Source organism: Orycteropus afer, unplaced genomic scaffold, assembly GCF_000298275.1.
Source record: "Orycteropus afer afer isolate SDZICR_OR568_19922 unplaced genomic scaffold, OryAfe1.0 scaffold00777, whole genome shotgun sequence".
Lineage (NCBI taxonomy): Eukaryota > Metazoa > Chordata > Mammalia > Tubulidentata > Orycteropodidae > Orycteropus > Orycteropus afer.
The window spans coordinates 261,152-281,020 of NW_006922364.1; the positions used below are offsets into that span (position 1 = coordinate 261,152).

The window sequence follows — 19,869 nt, forward strand, 5'->3', positions numbered from 1 at the left end:
TGAAAAGATGAAGGAGACCAGGGCCACTCTCAAGGAGCTTACAATCTGGCACAGACTTAAAGCCCTTAACTTCTTCAAACTTGCCTTAACTGCTGTTCTACATTATGTGGAACACTAAACCATAGGTAATTCTCTACCTATGTAGAGAATTCCTCCAGTTCTGTATGCTTTCACCAGTGAGGCAATTAGATTATGTCTTATTAGGGATTAGATATATTAGTGATTTGTGGAGTCACTGACCAGCATTATTATATGGCTCACAGTAACTTCTCAGGAAATGCAAAATGATCTACCCATACACTTAGAGGATAATTGAAGGGGACATGTGAGGGTTCCTGATGAGAGTGTGTTTTAAGCCATATCTGGAAGGCAGAGTTGGTTTGGTGAAGAATGGGGAAATTCTGTGAAGAAAGTCATGGAGGCCAGCATTCACAGATGGGTGGAGCAGGCCACAGACCCAGGCAGCATAGAGAATATATCGAATTGTTGTTACCAATGGCCACCAATGTTGCCATCTATTTGGATGTTGCTACGGCTTTATCACAGTTAATGGCATCCTTCTTAAAACACTCCCCGTCTTTGGCTACAGCAATAGCACCCTCTCTTGGTTTTTCCTTTGGTGTCCTTCAATTGTTTCTTCTCAGATTTCTTCATAGGTTCCTTTTCTTGACCTTCCCTTTCAAATATTGCTGTTATGGGTTGAACTGTATACCCCCAAAAGATATGTTCAAATCCCAACTCACATTAACTGTGGATGTGACCTTATTTGGAAATAGCTTCTTTGTAGATCTAATTAGTTAATGTGAAGTCATAATGGAATAGTGTGGACCTTAAACCAATATGATTGGTGTTCTTGTAACAAAAGGAGAAGAGACACAGTGAGACAGAAGGAAGACAACCATATGAAGATGGAGGCAGAGATTAGAGTTATACTGCTACAAGCCAAAGAATGCCTGGGACTACCAGAAACTGGAAGAGGCAAAGAAGGGTTTTCCCCTATAGCTTTCCTAGTGAGAATGGCTCTGCTGACACTTGGTTTTCAAACTTATAGCCTCCCAAACAGTGGAAGAACACATTTCTGTTGTTTTAAGTCACTGAGTTTGTGGCAGTTTATTACAGCAGTCCTAGGAAACTAATATAAACCAAAAACCAAACCCACTGCCAATGAGTTGATTTTGACTCATAGCAACCCCCTTTGGGTTTCCAAGGAGGTAAATCTTTACAGAAGTAGATTGCCCCATCTTCCTTCCACAGAGTGGCTGGTGAGTTTGAACTGCCAGCCTTTTGGTTAGCAGTCAAATGCCTTAGACAATTTGCCAACAGAGCTTTGTGGGAAACTAATATAGTCAATGTCCTTGAGCATTCCATCTTTGGCCTGTCACTCTCACTTAGTAGACCATGCCTGGAAGACTGAATTCACTCCTAAAACTTCAGTAATCTTTTATATTCTTCCCAAATCTATACTTTTTGCTCAAATATTTCTACTGAATGTCTATGGACATCACCATCTGGATGCTTCTTGGATCCCTAAACTCAAATGGTCTCAAACTTGATGCATGATCTTCCCCCTTAGTCTGCTCCTGCTCTTGAGTTTCTAACAATAAAACCATGCTCCCAATCACCCAAACCAGACACCTGGGAATCATTTAAACTTTGCTCTCTCTTGCATTTCCCACATCAAGTCCATGATTCTACCTCCTCAGATTTATTGAAATCCCTTTGCTTTCCCCTGTCCCTGTCTAAACCTCTTATTACTTCTTAATTTTGGATAATGAATAAACCAGGACACTGTCTAGTCCCACCCCATGACTGGCTGCAGATCAGAGTGTTGTGATCCATAACATTTTCATTGGCTGATTTTTGGCATGATAGCAAGATGCAACCTTCTACTGACCGATGTCCCCAGATTACTTCTACAGCTTTCTAATTTGTTCCTGCTCTGGCCATCCTCCATTCTGCATCATCCGTCCAATCTCCTCATTCCTGCCCAAGAAAGCTTTCCAAAAAACAAATATTATTTATTGAATATAGTGAGCCCTATACAGGGTTGCTCCACCACTTGTCTGTCAGTTTGTTGTATTTGGTGGCTTGTGTGTTGATGTGGGGTTGGAGGCTATGCCATCAGTATTTCAAATACTAGCAGGGTCACCTATGGTGGAATTTCCAGACTAAAACAGACTGGGAAGAGGGAAGGGGCCATCCACTTCTCATACAATTGGCCAGTGAAAACCTTATGAATAGGTATATAACAGTGTCTGATTTATTACTGGAAAACTTTATGAATAGCCTGTCTGATATAGTGCCAGAAGATGAGCCCCTCAGGTCAGAAAAGGCACTCAAAATACAACTGGAGAAGAACTGCCTCTTCAAAGTAGAGTCTACCTTAATGACGTGGATGGAGTAAAGCTTTCAGGACCTCAATCTGCTGATGTGACAAGACTCAAAATGAGAAGAAACTGTTGCAAACATCCACTAATAATCAGAACATGGAACGTATGAAGTATGAATCTAGGAAAATTGGAAGTTGTCAAAAATGGAATGCATAAAGATCGATATCCTAGGCATTAGTGAGCTGAAATCGACTGCTTTTGGCCATTTTGAGTCAGACAACCATATGATCTACTATGCTGGGGATGACAAATTGAAGAGGAAAGGTGTGGCATTCATCGTCATAAAAAATGTTTCAAGATCTATCTTGAAGTATAATGCTGTCAGTGATAGGATAATATCTATACACCTACAAGGAAGACCAGTTAATACTACTATTATTCAATTTCATGCACCAACGACCAAAGTCAAAGATGAGGAAATTGAAGATTTTTACCAACTTCTGCAGTCTGAAATGGACCAAACATGCAATCAAGATGATTTATTATTATTGGTGATTGGAATGTGAAAGTAGGAAACAAAGGAAAATAATTTGGAGTTGGAAAATATGGCCTTGGTGATAGAAATGATGCTAGATATCTCTTGATAGAATTTTGCAAGACCAACAACATATTCATTACAAATAGCTTTTTCCAACAATATAAGTGATGGTTATACACGTGAACCTTGCCAGATGAAATATGCAGGAATCAGATTGACTACATCTGTGGAAAGAGGAAATGGAGAAACTCAATATCTTCAGCCAAAACAAGTCCAGGAGCTGACTGTTGAACAGACCATCAATTGCTCAAATGCAAGCTCAAGTTGAAGCTGAAGACAATTAAAACAAGTCCATGAGAGGCAAAATATGACCTTTATCATATCCCAGCTGAATTTAGAGACCATCTAAAGGATAGATTTGATACATTGAACACCAATGACCAAAAACCAGAGGAACTATGGGATGACATCAAGAACATCATCTATGAAGAAAGCAAAAAGTCGTTTAAAAGACAGGAAAGGAAGAAAAGACCAAAGTGGATGTCAGAAGAGACTCTGAAACTTGTCCTTGAATGGAGAGTAGCTAAAGCAAATGGAAGAAATGACAAGATGAACGAGCTGAACAGATTTCAAAGAGCAGCTTGAGAAGACAAAGTCAGTTATTATAATTAGATGTGAAAAGACCTGGAGATAGAAAACCTGGAGAATGTGAAGAACACATTCAGCATTTCTCAAGGTGAAAGAACTGAAGAAAAAATTTAAGCCTTGAGTTGAAATACTGAAAGATTCTGTGGGCATTATATTGAATGATGCAAAAAATATAAAAAAAGATGGAAGGAATACACAGAGTCACTGTACCAAAAAGAATTGGTTGATGTTCACATATTTCAGGAGGTGGCATATGATCAAAAACAAATGGTATTCAAGGAACAGGTCAAAGTTGTGCGAAGGAATGGGTGAAAAACAAGGCTCTAGGAATTGATGGAATACCCATTGAGATATATGCTGCACTGGAGGCACTTACTCATCTATGCCAAGAAGTTTGGAAGACAGCCACCTGGCCAATTGATTGGAAGAGATCCATATTTGTACCATTCCAAAGAATTCCACAGAATGTGGAAATTACCAAACAACAGAAAACCCAAGGAGGGGTCACTGTGAGTCGGAATTGACTTGACAGCAGTGAATTTAGTTTTTTTGGTTTATTATTAATATCACACACAAGTAAAATTTGCTGACGACAATTCAAATTGAGCAGTATATTGACAGAGAACTTTCAGAAATGCAAGCTGGATTCAGAAGAGGACATGGAATGAAGAATATCATTGCTGATGTCCGATGGATCTTGGCTGAAAGCTAAGAATACCAGAAAGATGTTTACTTGTGTTTTATGGACTGTGCAAGAGCATTGGATTGTGTAGATCATAACAAGTTATGGATAACACTGAGAAGAATGAGAATTCCAGAACTCTTAAATTGTGCTCAAGAGGAACCTTTAAACAGACCAGGAGGCTGTCATTTGAACAGAACAAGGGAATAACTACAGGGTTTAAAATCAGGGAGTGTGTGAGGGTTGTATCCTTTCACCACACTTATTCAATCTGTGTGCTGAGCAAATAATCTGAGAAGCTGGACTGTACCAAGAAGAATGTGGCATCAGGATTGGAGGAAGACTCATTAACAACCTGCAGATGACACAACCTTGCTTTGTGAACATGAAGATGACTTGAAGCACTTACTGATGAAGATTAAAGGCTACAGTCTGCAGTATGGGTTACACCTCTACATAAAGAAAACAAAAATCTTCACAACTGGACCAATACGCTTGTTGTTGTTGTTGTTATGTGCATTGAGTCGGACCCGACTCATAGCGACCCCTCTTTGGGCAGTATCACTACGGAAGTAGATTGCCCCATCTTCCTTCCAAGGAGTGGCTGGTGGGTTTGGACCACCAGCCTCAGCAGCATCACGATAAATGGAGAAAAGATTGAAGTTGTCAAAGATTTCATATTACTTGGATTCACAATCAACAACCCATGGAAGCAGCAGTGAAGAAATAAAATGTCATATTGCACTGGGCAAATCTGCTGCAAAAGACCTCTTTAAAGTGCTGAAGAGCAAAGATGTCTCTTTGAAGATTAAATTGTACCTAATCCAAGCCATGGTAATTTTAGTAGCCTTATATCCATGTGAAAGTTGTACTGTGAATAAGGAAGAGAGAAAAAGAGATGATAATTTTGACTTGTGGTGTTGGCGAAGAATACTGAAAGTACCATGGACTGCTGGAAGAACTAACAAATCTATCCTGGAAGAAGTGCTGCTGCAGTGCTCTTTGGAAATGAGAATGGCCAGACTTCGTCTCACCCACTTTGGTCATGTTGTCAGAAGGGACCATTCCCTGGAGGATATCATCCTTGGTAAAGTGGAGGTCAGCAAAAAGGGGAAGGCCTTTAACAAAATGGATTGACACAGTAGCTGCAAAGACGGGCTCAAGTATAGCAAGGATTGAGAGGCTGGTGCAGGACCAGGCAGTGTTTCGTTCTGTTGTACACAAGGTCACTATGAGTTGGAGCCAGCTAGATGGCACCTAACAACAACAACAACAACAACAACATATAGGGTTGCTATGAGTCAGAATCAACTCGATAGCACACAACAACATATTGAATATTTTTGTACATTATTTTATTTCGTTTTCAAAATATCCCTAGGAGGTAAAGACAATTATCAGCATAATTTGTAGATGAAGAGATTGAAGTTTACACACAATAACTAAATCAGGGAGCTAGGGGCAAAACTCCAGAGGCCACATTTTTAAACATCTCTCAGCTCCATCTAATGCTCATATTCTCTCTAAATATTCAAATCCCTGAATTTACTGTAGAATGCTTTTTATCATGTGGCATTGGTGTATGTTTCTATTTTCATGTACTCCATACACTATTTGCCAGAGCTATTCACAGTGATTCATGCCCTGCTTGATGTATTGTTTTTGAACATTTTATTGAAGTATAACATATGCACTGAAAAGCACATTTATCTTGAGTGCACAGCTCATATTCATGAAGTAAACACACTTGTGTGGCTGCCACCCAGATCAAATAACAGAAAGCCAGTACCCTGGATATCTTTTCCGCCCCTCTCCTCCAGTCCCTATTGCCCCAAGGGTAATCACCATCTTGACTTCTAACACCATACATTGCTCCTTTCTTTCTTCACTTAACTTTGGAGATTTGTGCCATATCAGTAGAAAAGATCAGAAGCCCATACACACTAGTTGGGACCACAGTAATGGGTTTTGGCCTCCATCTGCTCTATCGGGCAGTGTGCTTGGACCATTCCAAGAGGAAATAGTTTGCCTATCATCTGCATCTCATTGTTTTATGTAAATGTATTTTTTCCCTATGTAAAGTATCTTCCCTTCCCTTTTTTGCCTCCCTCAGTTTTTGTTTTGTTGAGTGCTGTGTGAGTCAATTTTGACTCACAGTGATCTCATGTGAAGAGGTAAATAAGATGTTCTAGGCTGAAATCTTTAAGGGAGCAGATTGACAGATCTTTCTCCCATGGAGCCCTGGGTGAGTTTGAACTGCCAACCTTTCAGTTGGCAGATGTATACCTAACCACTGCACAACCAGGGCTCCTCCCTCACTCCACAAACAAAAAAAAAACCCAGACACATTGTCATTGAGTTGATTCTTAGTCATAGTGACCTGAAAGGACAGAGTAGAACTGCCCCATTGTATTTCCAAGGCTGCATTCTTTTTAAAAGGAGCTCTAGTGATGCAGTGCCTAAGGCATTTGGCTGCTAACCAGAAGGTTGACGGTTCAAACCCACCAGCCACTCTGCAATAGGGCAATCTACTTCTGTAAAGATTTACTGCCTTGGAAACCCAATGTGGGTTGCTATGAGTCGTATTCAACTCTATGGCAGTGAGTTTAATCTTTATGAAAGCACACTGCAACATCTCTCTCCCATGGAGCAGCTGGTGGATTCACACCTGTGACCTTCTGGTCAGTAGCCAAGTGCTTAACCACTATGCCATTAGGGCTCCTCCCTTACTCCTACTCTGTGTCTCAGAAACACTCTTTTCTATGGAAAGTTGTCTCTAATCAGCCCTTTACTCCTGTTTCATGACCTGAATCTGACAGATATTTCTGTTTCAGCCTTGTCAAACAGGACTGCTACGCTGATATACCTGCCTGTCCCCTCTCCAGACTATAAGGTATAGCAGGGTAGGGACTGAAAATATTTATCCTGGTATGTTCAGTATTGAGCATAGTATGTAGCATGGGTGAACTCTCAGTGTTGCATGAATAAAATGAATGAATGAGTCAGATTCACAGGTTAACAGTACATACCCTTCTTTCCTTAGAGATCTTTTAGAAACTCTCTCTTTGCTTTGTGTGTGGTTCTTCCTGGCTGAGTAACTAAACCAGGTTTCTTCCAGCCTTACAAACAATTGTTGATTTTCACTTAATCCTGGGACAGAAATACAACTGGCTCTAGCATTTCAATGTGGTACAGTATGTTCCCAAGGACATATGCTTTCCATAAGAGAGTCTGGACTCTGAAGTGTGTTGCGAGAATCTTGGAAGGATGTATGGAGAGATGAAAAGGGAAAAAGAGAAAGGAACAACAAGAAGAAAGAAAAATATCCTGGAGCTAAGGGGTGGAGCAAATGTTGGTTTTGGTACAAGTAAATGGGTCCAATTAATGCATGGTGGTGTTTGCTATTTTGGTTTCTGTTTAGATTTATGTTTTGATACCAGGCTTTCCATTGAGCACGTGTCAAGTCAGAATGTGATTGGGAAGTGGAGTTCTTTCAGTCTTTCCATCAGAATAACACATTCCTTCTAATCAGCCACACATGGCTGAGTCCTGTTTGTGTTAGTTCATGTTGTAAGGCTCTTTGAAGATGAAAGATTTAAGGATCATTACTGACACAGCCAAAACACAGATTAATAAAGCAAGTTAGAGTCATTACTCTTTCTTTCATTTTCTAGACCTTCCCTGGCTGTGATCTGAAGACATCAGTTCTGGTTAGACAAGGCAGTTTTCCTCCACCATTTCTCCCTTAGCCATTGAAGGAGAGGCTGTTGAGATCCCCTCTATAGGTGAGGGCCCCTGACAGGGCTCTTTGGTGTCCTTTAGGGATTCCGTCTCTGGGGCTGTCCTGCGTGGGCTTCTCTGGAGCTGCTGATTCTCCTTTACTTAGCGTCCCTTTATCTGTGATTCACTTGTCCCTAGACTAGTCCAGGGCCAGGTCCCTCCTTCACCAAAAATGGACAGGGCCTTGCAGAAGGGATAAAGGCCAGCAGGAGCTTTGACTTGCAGAACAGTAGGCCTTCGAGACACTGAAGGTGGGCCTGGGTAATGCTTTTCTCCCAACAGGGATTAATAACAGCACTATAACTATCACTGCCTTTGTGTCTGTTGTTATTTGTTGCCATCAAGTAGATTCTGACTCATCCTGATCCCATATGTGCAGAGTAGAACAGTGCTCCATAGGGTTTCCCGACTGTGACCTTTTGGAACCAGGTCACCAGGCCTGTCTTCCCAGGCACTTCTGGGGGGTGGGGCTTGAACTGTCAACCTTCCAGCTAGTAGTCTAGCTCCTAACCATTTGTGTCATCCAAGGACTCCACTTCCTCTCTAGCACTGTGTGTTTCATTGATTAACTAATTAATTAATTCAACAAATACTTATTGAGCAACTACTAAGGGCAAGTCACTGCTCTTGGCATCAGGGATTCAGTAGTGAATAAAATAATAAAGAATCTTTGCTCTCACAGAACTGTTACTTTAGCTCAAGGAGAATGACAATAAGTGAAATAAGTAAGTTGCATAGTATATTAGAAGGTAGTAAGTGCTATGGAGAAAAAGAAAGTAGAGGAAGGGCAAGTATTATTTTGTGCAATCCTTAGAATCTGGTTAGCAGTCAAATGCCTTAGACACTACACCACCAGAGCTCCCATGAAGCAGGTAGAAGCCCCATTTTACAAGGAGAGAAACTGAGGCTTAAAGAGGTTAAAGTAATTTGTTCAAAGTCACCCCATTAATAAACTGTGGTGTTGAGATTAAAATCCAAGTTGATCTCACTGCAGCGTTGTGGCGGTTCTACCTTGCAGTTCCACACTCATTTATAAATACATTCTTGGAACTGACAGTATTTTTATTAGTTTCCATCTCTTAAAACTCTGCACTTTTAGCTCTTAAGAAATATCAGCCAGTTGCCAGGCTCCTTGTGGGCCTCCCTCACTTAACCGCATTGCAGACATTTCCATGCTGCTCGAGCCACTCTTGTTCAGCTTGATCTCCCTGCCATATTTGCAGCAGTTGATGGCCTCCTCTTTCCTGAAGCTTCCCCCTGCCTGCTCTACTTTCAAAGTCCTTTTAGTTTTCTCCTTCTTTCATGGCATCTTCTTACAAGGTTTCTCTGCTCAGCTGCTCTATTACGTGCTTGTGTTCCTGACAGTTCTGGCTGATGGTCCCCACACTTCTCTCAAACACCACCCGAGTGATCCTATCTCTGACTATGGTTCAGGGTCCCACACATGCCAGTGGTCCCGGATGACTGCTACTGACCCAGGCTCTGCTGAGCTTCAAAGCTCTCTCAAGACTTCTAAACACAACAAACTTAAAATGAAAGTTATCTTCCACTCCATTACTGCTTCCCAACTAGAAGAATGCCAATCCTGCCCATCCAGTCATCCAGCCAAGGGAGTGATCCTACACAGCTGCCTTTCATTTACTTCCACATCCATCGGTACCTAGTCCTGGGGAACCAGAGCATCTCATTGCCCGACCTGAGTGCAGATACTCATCTTCTCACTGTCTCTTCCCAACCTCAAGGCAGACTAGCCCTTGCTTTTCCTCTCACTCACTGTTGCAGGATGATCTTTACAAAATGCAAACTGATGGACTATCCTAAAAAACATTCAATGGTGCCTCATTACTTTTGGTCAAATGTCAAACCTTCAGCCCTTTGTGATCTAAAAAAACCCAGGTGCCATTGAGTCAATTCCAACTCATGACCACCCCATGTGTGCCAGAGTAGAACTGTTCTCCACAGGGTTTTCAATGGAGGATTTTTGAAAGTAGATCACTAGGCCTTTATTCCAAGGTGCATTGGGGGGGAGTTACATCACCAACCTTTTGATTAGCAGCTGAGTGCTTTAACCATTCATACTATCCCAAAACCAAAACCAAACTTACTGCCATCAAGTCAGATCTGACTCACAGCGACCCCTCCTTGGGTTTCTGAGGTGGTATCACTATGGAAGTAGATTGGCCAGTCTTCCTTCCGAGGAGTGGCTGGTGGGTTTGAACCACCAGCCTTCTGGATAGCACTCAAATGCCTTAGACACTACGTTACCAGAGCTCCCTTATACTACCCAGGGACTCCCTTTGTGATCTAGCTTCTGCTTATCTCTTGGTCATCACATTCTTTCACTCTCTGAATGACAACCCGTAGTTACAGCCATTTGGAATTACCTGCAATTCCCTAAATGTACCCTGGCATTTTATGCCTTTTTCCAAAATTCTATTCATCTGATGATATTTGCTTCCTTTGGGAAGCTTTCTCAGACTTCACTCCCTGCATTTCTCAATTTGTTTTTCGTCCATTTCCCTAGCCAGCTGTAAGCTACACAATGTCAGCTATGCAATGGAAGGCAGGGTATCTAATTAGCTTCTATATCTTCCTTACCCACACCAGTGGCTAGCACACAAAACAATCCCTTAATATTTGCTCACTGGCAGACGAAGTACACAGACGGGAAAACTCAAGCTTTTGTTTTTGTTTAATGATTCCTTACCAAAATGTACCTCACTAGAATGCATGAATCATATTCAGCTAATGTTAGACAAAAATCAAAGCCCTACTTCACAGAATGGAACGTAATCAGAAAGAAGAAAATACAAACAATGGTTATAAATAGTGTTGGGAACAGGAATTCTAGGCTTTCTACTGATTTAATCAACACACTTCAAATGCTGAGATAATTTCCTCTTGTCAGAAATATCATTAAGGATAATAATTTAGGCAGAGTTCACTTCCCTGAATCTCATTTTTCTTATGTGAACAATGAAGAACTAGAGCAAAAGACCTCCAAGTTCATTTCCAGCTCTCATACACCAGGTGTGCTTGCTAATTTTGTGTCAGTTTGGCTAGGCCATGGTGTCCAGTCATTTGGAAAAATGCTAGTTTGGTTGCCATTATAAGGAGCCCTGATGGCACAGTGGTTAAGCACCTGGGTGCGACCTGAAAGGGGCTCCCCAGGAGAAAAGACTTGGTGCTCAGTTTGTGTAAAGATCATAGCCCAGAAAGCCCTATGGAGACAGTTCTACCCTGTGACATGGTGTCACTATGAATTGAAATTGACTCAATGTCACCTAATGACACAACAGTTATTGTTATAAAGTAATTAGATATAATCAAATCAGTTGGTCTCAAGTAAAGCAGATTACCTTCCACAATGTGGGCAGGTCTTAATCATTCAGTTGAAGGCCTTAAGAGCAAAAAGAGAGTTTTGCTAGAGTGTTCTGCCCACAGGCTATAAAAAGACATTTTTCCAGAACACTCTTTCTCTTTTCTCTTCTTGTCACCCAACAAGATTTTGGGATTTTGGGACAAAAGTCTGTAGGAGTATCCAGTCTGTTGCCTGACCTATGATCTTGTACTTGCTAGTCCTCACTGTTGTTGTTGTTGTCATGTGCCATCAAGTCGGACCTGACTCATAGCGAACCCTCCTTGGGTTTCCGAGGCAGTATCACTATGGAAGTAGATTGCCCCATCTTCTTTCCGAGGAGTGGCTGGTTGGTTTGAACCGCTAGCCTACTGGTTAGCAGTCAAGTGCCTTAGGCACTACGCTACCAGAGCTCCTATAGTCCTCACTAGCCTCCCACAATCACATAAGCCAATTACTTAAAGTAAACCTCTCTCTCTAGTTTCTTCTCTCTCTATGTATATACCTCTTACTCATTCTGTTTCTCTAGAGAATCCGGACTGAGACAATTCTGAAGTTGAATTTTACCTGGAGCCCACCGTTTTTGCTCTTCATCCCCGATGATCCTTAACTGCCTCTGTAGCTGCCTCTGCAGGTGTCTCTCTAAGCCACAAGCTGAAAGCGTGCTCATTCACACGGTCATAGGGGTGGGCTCTGGGCAACCATGTTGTTACAGTGTGATCCTGTCCCTCAACCAGAATTGACTGGTTCAGGAATGGGCTCCTAATTCAGGCTGGGCCAGATACAGACCCTGTCTGGAGAAGCAAGAGTTGGCCTAAGATAGACAAGTTTCAGTGGAAGCTGGGCTTTTAAACAGAACCAAAAGTGGTGGCATAACTATCCAGACATTTATTCAACTAATATTTACTGAGCACCTATAATAGGCAGAGTTTCATTATTTTCCACAGGGTAGAAAAAACCCCCACTAGTTACTGGCAAGTTGTGACTCATGGCAATCCCATATGGGTCAGAGTAGGATGGTGCTTCGTAGAGTTTTCAATGGCTGTGATCTTTCAGAAGCAGATTGCCAGGCCTTTCTTCTGAGGCATCTCTGGGTGGATTTGAACCACCAACGTTTCAGTTACTAGTTGAATGCTTAACCATTAGCATTAGCTAGGGACTTCTCCACAGGGTAGAGCGAATCTCAAAGAACTGCTTTCCAGTTTTCATGCCCTTCCTTCCTGAGACATGCTGCATTGCTGCCCTTGGTCACTGAGACAACCCTGGTTCCTCACCCTGATTTCTACTGCTCCTTACTATCACCAAGATCTGCCTGAGCAGTTGTTCCATCTCTGCTTATGCGGCTTTTTATGTTGCCTCTAAGGCAGTGGAGCTCTCATATCATTACTCGATATGAGAGGCTGGCATTGGATCTTCTTTGAGTCTTTTTCATAAATCTTTTATTTTTGCCAATTAAGCATGGCATATGAGATGGCATGCACTTGAAATAAACAAAAAACTTCTTAAAAGCACACAAAAAAGGAGGCAAAAGGGCTTCATGCTGTTTCACTAGATAAAACCCATCCTCCTCATGGCAATTGCAGCAGAGAAAACATCTTGACAAATCATGTCTTTTAGTCAAAACAACTTGGGGTCCAAACACATGGAGTAGATATAAAGTATATTGTTTTCAGGGAACTGAAATCCAAACCACAAATTCCAGAAACGCACTTTGAAAGCACTGTCTATTAGACATGCTAGTTTTAAATTAAATTAAGGTTGAAGTGGGAGGGGGTAAGGTATGTTTTGATTTATTTATTAGATCACTATCAACCTTTTCCTTTAAGGAGCTCAAGGTGCTCTGTGCACAAGGATTTTGCAGAGAAGACTTGGTTGTTTTAAGAATGTCAGGTTTTGTCAATGTTGTTTCCCCCCAGTTTGATGGACCACCCCCAGGGCTCTGCCCTTTGAAGCCAATAGCTCCATGTGGCTAACCATAAGTCTGTCCTCCCGTTGAGAAGTACATCCCGTTGGCTTGAAACATTTTCTTAGAATTGTTGGAAGAATTATCTAGTGGGCATGCTTGCTCTTCTCCCTGGCTTGTCTGATTTTTCTTACAGGGACGAGTTGGAGGAAGCCTGGGAGAATAAAGTCCTCTTACTGTTTTTTTTAATCAAGAAGTATTATTATTTTTAATATTGTTATTATTATTGTTAGGTACCACTGAGTCAGCTCTGACTCATAGCAACCCTATGTACAGCAGAACAAAACACTGCCCGGTCCTGTGCCAGCTTCATGATCCTTGCTATAATTGAGCCCATTGTTGCAGCCACTGTGTCCATCCATCTTGTTGAGGACCTTCTCCTTTTTCATTGACCCTCCATTTTACCAAGCATGATTTCTCCAGGGAATGGTTCCTTCTGACATGACCAAAGTAGGTGAGATGAAGTTTGGCCATCCTCACTTCCAAGGAGCATTCCAGATGCATTTCTTCCAGGACACAATTGTTCATTCTTCTGGCAGTCCATGGTACTTTCAAGTATTCTTCTCCACCACCACAACTCAAAAGCATTGACTCTTCTTCGGTCTTCTTTATTCATTGTTCATCTTTCACGTGCATATGAAATAAGTGAAAATACCATTGCTTGGGTCAGGCGCACCTTAGTCTTCAAGGAGATACCTTTGCTCTTCAGCACTTAAAAGAAGTCGTTTGCAGCAAATCTACCCAATGCAATACGTTGTCTGATATCTTCACTGCTGCTTCCATTGGTATTGATTGTAGAACCAAATAATAATACGAAGTCTTTGACAACTTCAGTCTTTTCTCTGTTTATCGTGATGCTGCTTATTGGTCCGGTTGCGAGGATTTTTGTTTTCTTTATATTGAAGTGTAATCTACACTGCAGGCTGCAGCCTTCAATCTTCATCAGTAAATGCTCCAAGTCATCCTCTAAGCAAGCCAAGTTGTATCGTCTGCATGTCGCAGTTTGTGAAGAAACATTAGGCAGTCTTTTCATTATCAAAGCCTTTCTGGGCTTACTTATTTTGAAACCAAGTTAGGTTGTTGTCTCTAGTTCCTAATGAGTTGGATTCATGATAGTGACCAGAAACAGATTCCCAACCCTGTCCTCTGAGGATCCTCTGTTGTTGTTGTTATGTGCCGTTGAGTTTGGACCTGACTCATAGCGACCCCTCCTTGGGTTTCCGAGGCAGTATCACTACGGAAGTAGATTGCCCCATCTTCTTTCTGAGGAGTGGCTGGTGGGTTTGAACCACCAGCCTTCTGGTTAGCAGTCAAGTGCCTTAGACACTACGGTAGCAGAGCTCCTGAGGATCCTCTAGTGGGTCCAAATCACCAACTTTCCAGCCAGTACTCAACCATTTGTTCCACTCAGGAAGTCAGGGGCAGGAGTAGATTTTCTGTCCTATTGATTGAAAGGAAAACTCCTACATGCAACTGAGCACCATGGCCTTGCCAAGCTGGACATTCAAACATATATTCAGGTATGCGATGGTATTTTCCAAAAATGGCCACAACAGTATTTCCTGGCCCATATGCTTTTCCTCCCTTTTCAAGAGGGAAAGTCTATGTTTCCTCCCTTTGAACCTGGGTGGGCATTTGTGATTGCTTTGTCATATAACATACAATGGAAGTAATGCTATGTGACTTCTGAGACTAGGTCATAAATTTCAACATGGCTTCCACCTGTCTCTTTCTATTAGGACGCTTGCCCTTGGAATGCAGCCACCGTACTGTGAAGACACTCAGACCATGTGGAATAGCTTAAGTGAAGAGAAACTGAGGCCCCTAGCCCTGGCTGAGCTACCACTAAGAGTCAGCTTCAACTTGCTGACCATGTGAGTAAGTCATCTTGAAAACGAACCTTTCCCTACTGAGCTCTGCCCAGACTACAGATCAATCAAGTCAACGTTTTTGGAGGCTTGTTATATGTCAAGGTCCCTGGGTGGTGCAAATGGTTTGCACTCATCTACTAACCTAAAGGTTGATGGTTTTAATCTACCCAGTGGGACCATGGAAAAAAAGGCCTAGAGATCTGCTTTTGTAAGATTACAGCCAAGAAAACCCTATGTGGCAGTTCTACTCTGTAACACATGGGGTCATCGTGAGTCAGAATCAATCAAAGGCAATAGGTTTTTTTGGTTTTGTTTTTGTTACGCAGTAATAGATAACAGCAACAAGTAGGGATGAAGAGTCCTCTGGATATTCACAATTCAGTGTGAACTCGTCGAAGACCATTTATTTCCTAGGTGGTCATTTCAGAACACAGATTTACATAGGGAAGCATGGCAAACCAAGGTAAAGAAGGTAATTTTCACAAGTTGTAATATGATGCAAATGAGAGTCTGACTCCCGAAGGGCAAAATAAAGCTGCTTTGATTTTCCCTCTGATTTGTTTGATTGGGCCAACCTTAGAAGAATAGGTTTTTTCCCTAACTTTCCCTCTCTGCTAGCAGAAATCCACATAGATAAGATTGCTTTCAGGGAGGCATTTCTACATTCCATTTCCTAGAACACGGAGGCTGCTTGAGGAGCCCCCAGAGAACCCAACGCTTGCTTTCTCCCAGCCCAGGGGACTGTGCTTCTGAAATGCTCCTGGCAGAGCCAGAGGCTTGAGTTGTTTTGGGCTCTGCCTGTGTATTCTTGGTGGCCAGGGTCTGGTCCTGCCAACCTTTTTACTTAGGTTGTTGTTGTGTCGTTGGGTGCTGTGGAATCAGTTCTGCTTCACAGCGACCCTTTGGACAACGGAAGGAAACACTGCCCAGTCCTGTGCCATCCTCACAATTGCTGGTATGTTTGAGCCCACTGTTGCAGGCACTGTGTCGATCCATTTAGTTGAGGGTCTTCCTCTGTTTGGCTGACTCTCTACTTTACTAAGCATGATATTCTTCTTAGTGACTGGTTCTTCCTGATAACATCCAAAGGACATAAGACAAAGTCTCCCTAACAAGGAGAACTCTGACTATACTTCTTCCAAAATAAATTTGCTCACTTTTCTGGCAGTTAATTTTTGTTGTTGTTGTTATGTGCCGTTGAATCGGAACCGACTCATAGCGACCTCTCCTTGGGTTTCCAAGGCAGTATCACTATGGAAGTAGATTGCCCCATCTTCCTTCCGAGGAGTGGCTGATGGGTTTGAACCACCAGCCTTCTGGTTAGCAGTCAAGTGCCTTAGGCACTATGCTGCTACCAGAGCTTCCATAGTACGTTCAATATTCTTTGCCAACACCATAATTCAAAGGCATCAATTCTTCTTTGGTCTTCCTTACTCATTGTCCAGTTTTTGCATGCATATAAAGCAATTGAAAACACTAAATCTTAGGGGGTGCGGGAGAGAAAATACCAAGGCTTTGGGTGGCATACCTAAGTCCTCAAGTGACAACTTTGCTCTTTAACACTTTATAGAGGGTTTTTTTTTTTTTTTTCCTCAGCAGATTTGTCCAATGCAGTAAGTCATTTGATTTCTTGACTGCTGTTTCTTTTGGTGTTGATTGTGGATCCAAGTAAAATGAAATCCTGGAAAATGTCAATCTTTTCTCCATTTATCATGATGTTGCTTATTGAGCCAGTTGTGAGGAATTTATTTATTTATTTTTTTATGTTGAGGTATAATCCATGCTGAAGGCTGAAGTCTTTGATCTTTATCAGTGAGTGCTTCAAATCCTATTTGCTTTCAACAAGCAAGGTGGTGTCATCTGCATATTGCAGACTGGTAATGAATCTTTCTGCAATCTTGATGCTGTGTTATTCTTCATATAGTCCAGCTTCTTGGATTATTTGCTCATCATACGGATTGAATGATATAACCCCGACACACACTTTTTCTGATTTTAAACTATGCAGTACCCCCTTGCTCTGTTGAATGACTGTCTCTTGGACTATGTACAGCTTCTGCATGAGCACAAGTAAGTGTTCTGGAATTCCCATTCTTTGCAAAGTTACCCATAATTTTTATGATCCACACAGGTGAATGCCTTTGTATAGTCAATAAAACACAGGCAGATATCTTTCTGGTATTCTTTGCTTTCAGCCAAGATCCATCTGACATCAGCAATGTTACCCCTCGTTCCACATTCTCTTTTGAATCCAGCTTGAATTTTTGGCAGTTCTCTCCTGATGTACTGCTGAAACTGTTTTTGAATTATCTCCAGCAAAATTTTACTTATACGTGAGATTAATGACATCCTTCAATAATTTTTGCGTTCTGTTGGATCACTTTTCTTTGGAATGGGCACAAATATGGATCTCTTCCAGTCAGTTGGCCAAGTAGATGTCTTCCAAATTTCTTGGCATAGGCAAGTGAGTAACTTGTTTGGATCTTCTCAAATTTAGAAACTGTATAGTGAGTTAAAAATAGTTCACATTTGTGTACTTTTTCTTCCTTTCATCCCTGCTTCAAGGGCTGTTCAGTAATTTGGGCCCATCTCTGACATTAGCCAGAGAAATTGTAGCTCTTGTGACCTAAGGGTCAGCTAGGCCAAAACAAAACTCATTTTCAAATGGGTCTTGGGGAGATACTAGTCCTATAACTGAGCAGAGTTACTCATTATCCTACATAGTAAGTTCCAGAATTAAGAGCAACGGCTCTCACTAAGATTTTTCATTGCATATGGATTCACGTTAAGTAAAAATGTGGGCCATGAGGAGAAAAGATTTCAACAGTACTATCCAGAAAACTGTGCCCTCAGTTTTACACTGTACATATTGATCAGAAATGATCATAGTGCCTAAGGTTAGAAGAAGCTATGTGAGACTAGTGAGAGACTAAATGAACAAACAGACAAGAAGCTGTATGAGACTGGAATGGCAGGGGCTGTTTATAACAAAGAGTTAAAGAAAGATCAGACCTGGTTTTAGAAGCACCAAAATATTGAACATCTGTACAGCACTCGCTGGGTCAATGGTGTGCCAGCATTTCCATGCCCAGCAAAGAAAGCATTTGCTCAGGATTACCTCTGCATGGTTACTTTACCTTCATGAACATGCTAAATCCAGTTTTAAGGAGATCAGTGAGGCCTGAAGACATGTGTTCAATATCAACGGGATCTGGCTTCTCTGGATTAAATATTTCCTCCACAACTTGTTTCAGCAATGGCTTATAGGAGGCCTGGAAAGACAAAATTTTGTGCTGTAAGTAAAAGGGTTGGTTTGTTTTGTCTATGGAGAAAACAGGTTTATCTGCATCAAAGGAAGCAAAACAAGTTTACTTTGATACTGAGCAATGGCTGTGATTTTCTGTGTGTGAAACAGACAACATAATGAGCCCTGAAGGCATCGTGGTTAAGCACTCAGCCACTAACCAAAAGGTTAGGGGTTTGAACCCACAGCCCTTCCATGGGAGAAAGATGTGGCAGTTTGCTTCTGTAAAGGTAACAGCCTTGGAAACCCTGTAGGATAGACATTTCCACTCTGTCCTATGGGGTTGTTATGAGTTAGAATTGACTCGATAGCAATGGGTTTGATTTTTGGTAACAGACAATATAAAAACACCAGTTTTTCATCAATTTTCATCTCAATCCTTTAGCACTATTTTGTTTCTCATAGTCCCTCCTACAAGCAAATGTCTTTTACTAGAGCTGTAACCATGGTATGGCTAATTTTTCAATCTAGAATTAAAGTGATAATTTTATGCATGCAGTACACTGAAAAGCACAGTATTGTTATTTAATATAGACATGAGGACAGTCTCAAATTTTTCCTGAACATCCTTAGAATTACAGTCCCCTTTGCTAGGAACTTGAATGTTTCCTTATATTACAGCTATCAGTTTCCAAGCCTAAAAGCAGAATCAAATCTGCTGGCTTCTAATTGGTTCCAACTCATGGTGATCTGATACCACGCTTTTCTTCATATAGTCAAAACGTGGTATCAGGATTGGAGGAAGAATCATTAACAACCTGAGATATGCAGACGATACAACTTTGCTTGCTGAAAGTGAGGATGACTTAAGGCACCTACTGATGAAGGTTGAAGAATACAGTCTGCAGTATGGATTACGTCTCAATATAAAGAAAACAAAAATCCTCACAACTGGACCAATGAGCAGCATCACAATAAATGGAGAGAAGATTGAGGTTGTCAAGGAATTCACGTTGCTTGGTTCTACAATCGATGCCAACGGGAGCAGCAGTCAGGACATTAGACGACGTGTAGCACTGGGAAAGTCAACTGCGAAGGAACTGTTTCAAGTGCTGAGGAGCAAGGATATCTCCTTGAGGACTAAGGTGCGCCTGACACAAGCCATGATATTTCCAATCGCCTGGTATGCATGTGAGAGCTGGGCAATGAATAAGGAAGACCGAAGAAGAGTTGATGCTTTTGAGTTGTGGTGCTGGCGAAGAATGCTGAAAGTACCATGGACTGCTGAAAGAACTAACAGATCTGTCCTGGAGGAAGTGCAGCCAGAATGCTCCTTGGAAGCAAGAATGGCCAGACTTCGTCTCACCTATTTTGGTCATGTTGTCAGAAGGGACCATTCCCTGGAGAAGGATGTCAGGCTTGGTAGGGTGGAGGGTTGACGAAAGAGAGGGAGGC

At 41.7% G+C, this 19,869-nt stretch overlaps 1 protein-coding gene across 1 annotated transcript in view; it reads right to left on the bottom strand.

The window, feature by feature from the left end:
- Window positions 1-19,869, bottom strand: part of LOC103211707 (sec1 family domain-containing protein 2-like) — a gene marked incomplete at its 5' end in the record, with an annotated part of 652,747 nt that overhangs the window by 18,975 nt on the left and 613,903 nt on the right. The window contains one exon of the mRNA XM_007957691.2: window positions 18,308-18,442. Coding sequence (XP_007955882.1) covers window positions 18,308-18,442 — 135 coding nt within the window. The remainder of the gene's footprint in view (window positions 1-18,307; window positions 18,443-19,869) is intronic.